Source organism: Vitis riparia, chromosome 15, assembly GCF_004353265.1.
Source record: "Vitis riparia cultivar Riparia Gloire de Montpellier isolate 1030 chromosome 15, EGFV_Vit.rip_1.0, whole genome shotgun sequence".
Lineage (NCBI taxonomy): Eukaryota > Viridiplantae > Streptophyta > Magnoliopsida > Vitales > Vitaceae > Vitis > Vitis riparia.
Window position 1 is genome coordinate 271,797 of NC_048445.1, and position 12,512 is coordinate 284,308.

General features: G+C 32.1%; 1 protein-coding gene across 1 annotated transcript; it reads right to left on the reverse strand.

Moving 5' to 3' along the window:
• Window positions 1–1,351: 1,351 nt before the first annotated feature.
• LOC117931704 (disease resistance protein RPV1-like) lies at window positions 1,352–8,311 on the reverse strand. The gene is made up of 6 exons (XM_034852726.1): window positions 7,755–8,311; window positions 6,340–7,432; window positions 5,901–6,209; window positions 4,012–5,820; window positions 3,282–3,912; window positions 1,352–1,623 (listed from the first exon to the last, which is right to left on the reverse strand). The coding sequence occupies exons 1-6, from the start codon at window positions 8,240–8,242 to the stop codon at window positions 1,601–1,603; spliced, it is 4,353 nt and encodes a 1,450-aa protein (XP_034708617.1). The 5' UTR covers window positions 8,243–8,311; the 3' UTR covers window positions 1,352–1,600.
• Between the last annotated feature and the right edge of the window lie 4,201 nt (window positions 8,312–12,512).

Here is a 12,512-nt window from a genome sequence, read left to right on the forward strand (position 1 = left end):
AAATAATTAAGAAGGATAACTAATTATCTTTCTATTAAAAAAATAAATGATGTCATTAATTGTTGCAAACTAATTTACATTATGGGATGATGAGTTGGTTGGTCATTCTATCATCTTCAAAATTATCCTTGAAAATAAAAGTAGTCCAATAATTAATGATTAAATAAAAACATTTCTTTTTCATTTTTTTAAAAATAAAATTTTCATTTTAATTTCTTCCACTCCTATGAAGTGGCTAGTAAAGGTGGTTAAGAAACCAAATGCTTGTACATATTCTTTTCTTTTCTTTTCTTTTAATATTACATTTATCATCTTCTTTTTTTTCATTTATGAAGTAAAATTTTTAAAGGTGACTTCCTTATTTAATAAGAGAAGTAAGTGTCTCTCTCAATTAGAGTTTATAATACCCCTTGGTTTTTATATTATAGAAAGTTGAATAATTTAATCATAAAACAAAAGCAAGTGTGGAAAATTATAGTAATTCCTATATAAAATGTAGGAGCTCTTAGAAATTTATCTTGAAAAAAATAATAATTTTAAAAAATCAATTCTTATACAAAATCAGGTATTAAATTTTTTTTTTTGACTACCTCAAATTTTAAAAATCTTGGAAGTAATTTTTAAAATATAAAATTTATGTTCCATGCAAGTTATTAGATTTCATATATAAATTACTATTATTTTCCTTTTTTAGAAAACATGAAATTAGTAAGCCGGAGGGAACTAAGACACATATACATTAAAATCGAGGGAAATATGGTATCCACAATTTTTTTATGAAAAATTAAAGAAAATGGACATGCCTAACTTAATAAATGGTTTGTATGGATTGAGATTAATATAAGATGAAAATGACTACACTCGAATATGCTAATATTCATGTCATTTTTTAGCCGTATTATCATGTTACATCAAAATTGTCATCTTGATATTTGTTTTATAAATTTAATAATATGGTACATAACTTTTTCATAACAAAAATTTTATATGCTAATCTTGCTAAATATATGCCTATAAACTATATTTTAAAACAAGTGTATAAAAATGGTCATAAAAAAAAAATAATGGTTGGATTTAACAAAATAACTTTGGGATTTTAGGTTTAAGAAATTTTAAACTAGGGCTGTCAAAGATAGGATTTAATGATACTAGTTGGGATTATGGTAATATTGAATTATGATTGACGACATCTATAATTATAATTAAATATTGAATATATCTCTTTTCATAAGGCACTATGAAATAATTTGTAACATAATTGAAGCACAATAAAAAAATTTAAGCTACTTTGGTCACTATGCATATGATCTTAATAGATAAATGAGGATAATTTATCAATGTCTCAAAGTCATTCTTGAAAGTACTTGTGAATAATTTCAAATAAATAAAATTATCCATGCCTTAAAACATACATATTAAAATCAGAAATTCAAATTATCCATGTTTAAAAACATACAAATTTAAATTACTAATTCAAATTATACATGCTTAAAAACATATAAATTAAAATCCACAATCCAAACAAAGAGTCTCTTTTATGGCATTCTCGTTCTGGTTCAATATTGCATCTCTACCACCCTTCCAATTCCAGAACCAATAGTTAGTCATGTTTCCATGCGCAACCTGGCCAATGGTTAGTCATAGTTAAATGAGCATATTATAACGATAATTATCTTGTGCTTTTCATCTTTAGACATGAAGCAAAGTAAGAGATAAATAAATATTAATTCATTCTATGCAATTTGAAAAACACATGATAATTGTTTTGGCCTACCAATTAAAAAATGAAGCTCTAAATAAAAATTTTAATTAATTCAAACAAAAATTTTGACCTACCAAAAGAGCTATGGTAATATGGTTTTTCTTTTTAAATTCAATAATTCATTCCAAAGATAAAACTTTGATAAGTCCTAAGATATTTATTAGAAAAAATAAAGGAGTTTTAATAGGATCTCCTAATTTCATAAAATCTTGGAATAATTAAAAACAAATAAAATAAAAGCATAAAAAAAGAAAAAAGAAATTTGAATTACTTTACCATATCTAATTCCATATTGAACTCTATATTCTTTCAAGCATGTTATCATTTTAAAATATGTCTATATATTTTTTTCCACTAATTCTACTAAGTATTTTAACCTTCAATAAAAACCAAAGACAAAGAAGGCATACCTTATGGAGTAGAGTTGGAAACTAGAGATATCTTCACCTTTTTTGGTTTGATTTCTCTGCATAAGAACCTTTTTATTTTATTGTAATGACTAAATAAGAAAATATAGATATAAACTGAGAAGCATATAAGTTACATGTTTCAAACAATCTTGATATGGCCTTAAAGGAGTGGCCGAGTTAGATAAGTAGGGGGCAAAGTAATTTTTTTTTATAAAAAAACATGAATTATAATAAACATACAAAATTTTTATATTTCATGAAGTGCTTTATCATTTAACAAAATAAGTGATTATTGATATTAGTTATGAAAGAAAAAATATATAAAATAAAAAATGAAACAACAAAATAGATAAAGAAAAGTTTTAATTATTGATATTATTTATGAAAGAAGAGAACTTATAAAGTATGAAATGAAATGACAAAAATAGATAATTTTTTAAAATTTTGTTTAAAAATTAACAAAAATTCAGACAATATTTTCAAAGGAATTTTTAAAAATAGCAGGAAATGTGACCATAAATTTTAAAGAATTTTACATTTTTTAACAAAACTTTAAAAAATTCAATAATTTTACTAATAAATTTTAAGAATCGTTTTTGAAATAATGAAATGGATAAAATTTCTATTTTAAATTTATTCCTAACAATATAATATAAATGTAGCACCATCGTTATCAGTAGTAAATTGGTTGCGGCATGATTAAACCTAAAAACTTAGGAATTTTAAAAATCTTAAAGTCAACCAAAGCAACCTACCATAAAAAATTATTTAATAAAATATAAATTATTTAAATAAACTTAAATTTTATCAACAATTAAGTAGAATATAATATAAATAATCTATCTACCTGAATAAGTCCTAAAATATTTATAAAGAAAAAAGTTTTTAACTTTCAGACAAACTGAAACTGCGGGATCTAAAAATTTCCTAAAATTTTGGGATAATTAAGAACACATGATTAAAATAAAATCATGAAAAGAAAAGAACAAAAAAATATATGTTATGATTTCAAATGTTATCTAGATATTTCATTTTTCTCTAATTCAATCTAATAAATATTTTATTCACTAGTGAAATAAAAAATAAAAAAGAAGAGAGAGAACACATACCTTGATAGAGGTTAAAGAAAGCCTTGATCCTTTGGAAACTAGAGAATTTTTTCTTGGATGAGTGATCTTCTCTATTAGCAGGCCTTTTTCTCGACGGCTGAGGCCAATGCTTCTGATCTTGGGCGTATATGAGATGTATCCCACAACTTTTCACTTTAAAGGATGCGTTTTCGCCACATGTAAAAGAGGCATTACCCACAGGATTGTCAAAGTGAGCCTTGAAGTTGTTCCACTTTCTGGATCGATACTTGCTTGGAATGCCAACCTGAGGGAAATACGTCACCCACAGTGCTGGATCTGATGTGCTACCACTGTCGTAGCATCTGCTGCTATATGATAAACCGCTAATCCAGTATGTTTTACAATGAGGATAAAAACCAATATTATCCAGTCGTTCAGTTTGATCACCATGGGATATCGCCAATTTACAATGTGGAATAAAACCAGATGTTCTCACGCATTCATTATCATCATCAAGGGGAACATGATGGAAGAATAAAACAAATCCTAACAAGTTATTATCTTCATACCAATTCACTGGAAGCTCTACACTTACTTCACATCCCATTCTTTGATGACTTACCCACTCTGGTATTCCACTACTTCCTGGAATGATAATATTAGATCTCCGCTGCAGAAAAAAATGTCATGTAAATCTCATGCTTTTTTTTAAAAAAAAAAAAAAAGGAAAAAAAAAATAGAAAAGATAATTATGCCATGAAAATGATACCTGAATCGGTGATTTCAAGTGTTTGAGCAAAGAAGACCAGAGTAGACTTGAAGAAGTTTCAGTTTCCAGGGATGGACAAGCATGTGCCTCTATCCACCCTAGACTTGATGGAAGCTCTCCAATTACTTCAAGCATCGGACAATGATTCATGAGAAGGGTACCAAGCTTACAAAGTTGAGTGATGCCAGCAGGTATGCAACGCATATGGTTTTCACTTATGTTTAAATATTCCAGTGAGGATAGGCACCATAAATCACTGGGGATTTCTTCTTCCATCAGATTGCAACCACCTAGATCTAGCATTGTTAAGCAACATTGCAGGCTTCTCAAATTGTCAGGCAAGTTGTGGAGCTTTGGACAGTTACGAACATGAAGACTAGTAAGACATGTCAAATTACCGATGCTATTGGGAAGAGCCACAAGGTTCTCACAATTGATCAATTCCAAGGATTTAAGACCTCTCATATGTTCAATTGATGATGGCAGCTCTGAGATACCCGTCTCACGTAAAAAAAGGCGTTTTAATTGTTCCATATCCTCCGTGATTTCTGAAAAAGCCTCTAGATTTGAACAACCATTGAGAGAGAGGCCTTTCAGGGATTTCAACCCACATATACTGTTTGGAAGACTTTTCAAGTTTCTACAATTTTCCAAATTTAAGCGATCAAGTCTGGTGAGATGACCTACTGAGTAGGGTAATCCTTTAATAGCAGTCTTATCTAGAAAAAGAGCCCATAGATTCCCCATATTTTTTTGGATATCAGGAAACCTCTCAAGATTTGAGCAACCACTGAGAGTAAGAATTTTAAGGGCCTGCAAGTGCCCAATGCTATTTGGGAGTTCCTTAATAGCGGTTTTCTCTAAAGAAAGCTCCTTCAAGCATTTCATATTCCCTTGGATCTCTGGAAATTTCTCAAAGTTTGAGCAGTATGAGAGGTTAAGATTTTCAAGAGATTCCAAATACCCAATGCTGCTTGGGAGTTCCTTAATACCACTCCTATATAGACGTAGCTCCCTTAAACGTCCCATATTGGTAAATACGTCTGAAAATTTCTCAAACTTTGAACATTCTTCAAGAGAAAGCATTTCAAGAGAGGTTAAGGACCCAATGCTATTTGGGAGTTCCTTAATAGCAGTCTCATCTAAAAAAAGATTCAACAAACATTTCATATTCCCTTGGATCTCTGGGAATTTCTCAAATTTTGAGCAACATGAGATGTCAAGAATTTCAAGAGATTCCAAATACCCAATGCTGCTTGGGAGTTCTTTAATACCACTCTTACGTAAATGAAGCCCCCTTAAATGTCCCATACAGGTAAATGTATCCGGAAAATTCTCAAACTTTGGACATCCTTCTAAATAAAGCTCCCTCAAAAATTTCATATTCCCATGGATCTCAGGAAATTTCTCGAAGTTTGAACAATTTGAGAGATTAAGGACTTCAAGAGATGCTAAATACACAATGCTACTTGGTAGTTCTTGGATCCCACTCTTGTTTAAATAAAGCTCCTTCAAACATTCCATATTCCCATGGATCTCAGGAAACTTCTTCAAGTTTGGACAACAATTAAGATAAAGAACTTCAAGAGATTCAAACTTCATGCTGGATGGGAAACTTTTGAGCTGTTCACATCCTCCTAAATTCAAGTAAGTCAAACTTTTGAGATCGCCAATAGATGGATGAAGTTCACGCAAGCTTGTACAACCTTCAAGATTCAGTCTCTCCAAATTCGGCATGCTTGAGAATTTTGGCATTTTGACCAATTGTTTTGAGTTACTTAGATCAATGCCCTTTAATTCTTCAAGACGCTGTAACAGAAGACATTTTGTTAATAAAAAAAAAAATGAAAATTATTATAAAGAAAAAAAACATGAAATAATGATCATACCTTTTTCCCTTTCCAAAGTTGTTTGATGTTGCTAGACTTCAAGTTGATTTCAATCAGGTGCTTTCCATAAAAGTTCCAAGGTAAAGACATCAAAGTACATCTTTGCCAATGAAGATATCTCAAATCATGAGGAAATTGAAAGTCTTTAGGAAGAAGCACTCTATACTCCTCTCTCGTCAAACCATCATGATCACTGCAATAGATTTTAAGCAACCTAAGTTTCTTCATCTTGGCAAACACTTTTGTATTGAACTGTATTTCTCTTGATCTAGACAAGTCCAAAGATATGGTTTGAATATTTTGCATCTCCTGGAAAACAATAAGGAAAAATAAGGGAAGAACACAAGATAAAAATCCTAACTACAATTATATAGACAATTAACCACTAAAAAATTGATTATAAGCATTTAAATAACTATATTCAGCATTTAATTCATACCTCTTGTTTAGAAAATGCATCATAAATATCATCTACATCCCACAATCTACTCCATTTGCAGGGGTCTCCAGGACATTCTTCACGAATAATTGCCCAACCCATTTCTTGTATCAAGTCATGCATTTGTATGACGTTGTCTAAGATAGTTACTAGACATCTATCACGAAGAACTCTTATGTTGCATGTTGCAAATAAATTGCAACCATCTAATATTCTTGACACAAAATCTTTGCATTCACCTTTAAAAAAACACGCAATGTCCAGGAAAACCTCCTTTTGAGAAGGATCAAGCTCATCAAAACTTATTCTAAGCACATCATTAATTGCCTTCATAGGGTTTTGTTTCAATTTATCCGATGCGCTTTTCCATTCATCTATTGTCATGCCCTGAAGAGAAGAACCTAGAACTTTAAGGGCCAAAGGGAGACCTTGAGCATATTGTACCATGCAATTTGAGAGGTCTACATAATCTTCTTTAGGAACCTTTTGTTTAAAGGCATGTTGGCTGAAGAGTTGAAGAGCTTCCTCATAATGTAATTCTGTAGCCTTATGTGATATAGTCACTCCATACTCAACCAACAAATGTTGGTCTCTAGTTGTAATGATAATTGTACTTCTTGGACCAAACCATTTAGGACTTCCAACCACTGACTCCAATTGCTGCAACCGATCCACATCATCAATTACAATAAGAACCTTTTTTGAGCCAAGTCTGTCCTTTATTATATTGATTCCTTTATTGATATTGCTAAACTCTTCATCATTCCCCACTGTATCATGAAGAAGTTGTTGTTGTAGTTGAAGTTGACAACCCTTGTTGAATGTCTCTCTAACATCTTGAAGAAAGCTAGCACCATTGAATTGATATTGGATCTCATTATAAACAATCTTGGCAATGGTAGTTTTACCAATTCCACCAGGTCCATAGATCCCAATCACACGAATGTCATTCAAGTCACTACTTAACAATGATTTTAGTTCTTTCAGGCGAAAATCCATCCCAACTATATCATCGTTAATGTGCAAAAGCTTAGAATTCATTGATCTTTTAAAAATCTGGTTAATAATTTCCTTAATATGCTTTGACTCATACCTGCCAATTATAAAGTACAATTTAACACTTCATGAGTCATAATGAATTGCAAAAGATAAGAAATATAAAGTAAATTTAGCGATATTTACTTGATTTTGTCCATATAACAAAAGTAATAGGATGTAAAAAGTATTAAAAGAACCCAATATATTGAACATTTTACAGATAATGAGAAGGCAACAAGTTTTGAGCCTAGTGTTAATAAGATGACAAAGCAAGCTTTACCATACAAAATTATTAACTTGTTAATTCATGATTTAAGACAACTAAATCCTTACAACTTAATTAAATCAAAAGCACAAATTAAGGAAGTTGAAGTTACCCATCATTCACATGGAAACCACTTAGATTGCTTGCTTCAGTCAAGGAATCCTTCCACCTTTGCACCTTTTTCGCATCTACATTTCTTTCATGAATGGAAAATGCCTCTCCGAAGCTCCCTGTTTGCTTTCGCACATCAGAAGGATCCACGTGGTAGAACACCGGAAAGACTATTTGTTCCATTTTTTCCCTGCACTCCATGATCTTCGCTAACTCATCCAAACACCACTTGGAATGAGCATAGTTTTTTGAGAACACAACTATGGAAATTCTTGATTCTTCAATAGTTTTCAAAAGTTCTGATTTGATCTCCTCTCCTCTTTCAAGTTGATCGTCTCTGAAAGTCTTAATCCCCTTCCCATGCAAATTTACGAATAAATGATCCATAAAATTGTTGCGGGTGTCTTCACCTCTAAAACTCAAGAACACTTCGAACTCATATTTACGGACTGAGGTAGAAGAAGAGGGTTTTTGGGTAGAGGAAGCCATTGTTGGACAGTTTCTGGATGAAAGCTTAGAGAGAGTTGAGAAAGAACTTGTGCTTAGTGAATTGTTGATTTGCCGACGGCATCTTTGGGTCTCATATGAAGCAAAACTATTTATTATATTTTTTTTGGTTGTGGGGTGGTTGGATTGTAAGTAAAAAGTAAAGATCGATTTTCCCAATACATGCAAGCAGGTGATCCTTTTCCCATTTTTTGGGGTCCCGATGCATAAGCATGTGATTTGTCAGTTAAATATCAACGAGTAATAAGTGGGGAGATCGGTGGCTTTTAAAAAAATATAAAGAAGTCGGTGGATTTTAAAAAATATAAAGAAAAAGAACCCACCCAACCCAACTCTCCGTTTATTCTCATTGGAGAAGAGATTTGTTCCCTGGTGCACCACACATCACAGCCATGTTCTCTTCCATCAAGGAGGTCCGGAATACTTCAGGGGAGTACTTGTTCATTCTATCATTTATGAACCTCTCGGGATTTCCCCTTTGAGCTGCTAAGGCAAACTGCATTGTTTCCCCGATGATGGGCCAGCCTTTTCTACCAGGGGGAAGCTTTGAATTGGAAGATTTGTGGTGATAAGTAAGAAAGATTATGCCAAGAGATATAGTGGAGAGTATTATAAGGTAAAGTAGATATGAGAAGAAGAGATCCATGTCTTTTACTCAATGATAACAATGAGGACAAGGAGAGGATGGAAATAGAAAATCCCAAACTAATTTCGGGAATTTATATAGGTAAGTGAAGGACTTTGAGATGGAAGTTGCATGCTTGGCTCAGTACCTTTACTACGATCATATTACAGTCTGTATTCCCAATACATGCAAGCAGGTGATCCTTTTCCCATTTTTTGGGGTCCCAATGCACAAGCATGTGATTTGCCAGCTAAATGTCAACAAGTAATGAGACGAGAGGTCGGTGGCTTTTAAATAAATATAAAGAAGGACCCACTCGCCACAAAACCCGTCAAAGCCTTAAATTAAAATTTCAATTTTTTTGGTATTCCTTCGTATTATGGCCACGCCCCTTTCCTTTGACCAGTCAAAGTCTTTCAATACGATTGCCATGGGCCCTTTTCTCTTTAAGGGATCCAACCCAATAATTTTAATTTAAGGCTTTCAAACCAATTGGGCAATTTAATATATTATTAATTTAAATTATTTTAACTTAAATTAAATTAATTTTAATTATTTTATTTTTTATATTCTATTAAATACATGCTTATTACTAAACAAAATAAAATTTTTTAATAAATTAATTAATTTTAATTATCTGAAATGTAAAAACCATAATAATGATTTACTGAAAATAATCATACATATATCATTAGTTATTTTATACCCTAAAATACATCCAAACTAAATACAACATTATTTTTATAATAGTGGTAAGATACTTTACCCCTCTTCTTTATTTTTAAGTTTTTCTTTTTCACTTTACAAACCCATCTTTGTTGCTAAATGCATCCCCTCCTTTTGTTTTACAATTTTTATATTCTTTCTACTTTTCAAACTCAATAATCCTTTTAAAAAAATTTATTTTTTAAAATTTTATCTTTTATAAAAAGTTTCTAAAACCATAAATTTTTTAGATAAATGTTATTATTATATTTTTCATTAAAAATGAATATTAACATTGAAATTTTTATAACCACAATATTTTAAAATTTCGCATAAAATCTCAATTACTTTAAAAGGAATGTTAAATTATAAGGAATAAATAGATAATAATTAGAAAAACAAATATTAGTATTTAGTATTTTATAAATGATATGTATTTGCCACAAATAAACATATAATTAACTCTTTAATTATTATCACAATATTCTATATGGATTTGGTCTAAATTCTCATAATATTTGGTATAATTTTTGTATTCCAAATTATTAAATAGTTAAACCTGTTTGCCTAGTTAAAATATTAGCAAAAATATTGTCATATGTAGAAAAAATAATAGTATAATCATTTTGAATTAATTTTGATCCGAGAAATTGTGATATTAATTGGTCTTAATTTTGAATTTTAAATTATTTTAACAATAATTTATACTACGTAACAAATGTAGTGCGTGAAGTCATGTTTGATTTGAAGTCCTTTTGTTTAATGAAAATTTCCAAAAGAAAAAAACAACAAAGTTATTGAGTGATTTCCTAACGTGGGATAGTGCATGCTTAATAATGTCGATACATGAGGAGCTAATAGCTACCTCCCATGTTAAAAGCAGTGTCCACCACATTCTCCTTTTTAGCTACCTCCCATGTTAAAGTAATTGTTCCATTATCATTTTCATTCAATGATATGGGTTTTACGTAAACATTTATTTTAAAAGCTTTTGTTTCTCTCTAGTCTAATATTTGTATTGACTCATTTATATATTTCTCTTCCTCCAATCTAAAACAATAAAAAATAACGCTAAGGCATTTTACGTTGGTGAAAGAATATATAGCATAAATATATTTGAATTTGCAAGATAATTATATCACGTGTCACTAAATTTATCCATAAAAATAAACTTACGAAATGTTGCTAGTTAAATAATATTCTTTTAGTCAAGATTGGGTTGAAAAAGAATTTTGTGAATATTCTAAAATTTATATTTTTTTATTTTAATGTCGTCCAAGAGTTGAGTGATGGGAATAATTGAGAACAAAGTGGCAAATAGGACGTCCGTTGTCTAGATTCAATGGAGCTACAACAACCTCCATGGGCGATGTTGTGTTGATCGTCCAAGCCAACCTGGTCACACTGAACATGTGGTTCTTGGAGGTTGACGACATGTCTTTATACAATGCCATTATGATACGTGCATGGTTTCATGAATGAAAGTCATTCCTTCTATGTACTATCAAATGATGAGCTACCTCACAGAAGAAGGACAAATCAGTCTCCTTAGCAGCCAACTAGTCGTGCGCCAATGCTATCAAGTGGCGCTAGAGTACTCTAAACATCCAACGGTGAGGAGGCACGTCCGGAGCCATCAAACGCAAATGAACAATAGCAATTACTATGCCCGACGGAGAAAGATCCATCAGCAGTTGCTCCGCTCCAACCATGATGCATTTCACACGACACAGATCAAATCAGCTATACTAGCTCTCTGCTTACGCAGGATGAACTAGAACTGCTAAGGAATATGCTTCAATGCAATAAAGACATTTTTTCTTGGACTCACTCGGATATGCCGGGAATTCATCCGATCGTGGCCTCTCACAAGATTAATGTCACACCCACCTCGTAGCCTATCCAGCTTTTCCATCCGGACAGACAAAAAATCATTCAAACAAAAATTGACAAACTATTGGCAATCAGATTTATCAGAGAAGTCTAATATCTGGACTGGTTTGTGAACGTGGTGGTAGTCCTAAAGAAAGATGGAAGGTGGTGAGTCTGCGTTGATTACACCAACCGGAATGACGTATTCCCAAATGATAATTTTCCCTTGCCTCGGATAGATGAGATAGTTAATGCCACTGTCGAACATAGGATGCTCTCTTTTCTAAATGCTTTATCTGGATACCACCAGATCCTTATGTTCTAGTCAGATGAGGAGAATACGACCTTTGTCACACCACAAGGATTGTACTGTTATAGAGTAATGTCGTTTGGGCTTAAGAACGTTAGTGCTACCTACCAGAGACTAATGACAAAAATCTTCAAGTCCCTGATCGGCCGAATTGTGGAAGTCTACATGGACGACATTGTTGTGAAAAGCGAAACCCGAGCTAAGCACATCCAACACTTGGAAGAAGCATTCTGTCTGATGTGGACATACAACATGAAGTTAAATCCAGCTAAGTGTGCCTTTGGCGTCAGTATAGGGAAGTTTCTAGGGTTTATGGTAACCCAAAGAGGGATTGAAGTTAATCCGAATAAAGTGAAATTCATCTTCGAAACACCTGCTTTAAACAGCAAAAAGGAATTGCAATGTCTCATAGGCCATCTCGCAACTTTGGGTTGTTTCATAACTCATTTCACAGACAAGCTAAGACCTTTCTTCCTCACATTTAGGAGGCAAGCACGAACAGCTGGACAGGTGAGCATAAGTAGGCATTTGAAGCAGCCAAGCGCTACCTCACTGAACCGCCCATTCTAAGCAGCCCCAAGTCTGGCAAAGAACTTTATATGTATCTGGTAGATCTGATTATGTTATCAATGTCGTTCTGCTTCGGCATGTATGAGACAAAGAATAGAGACCTGTCTATTATGTGAGCAAAGTAATGGTAGACGTTGAGACTCAGTATTCTCAAGTAGAGTAGACTACTT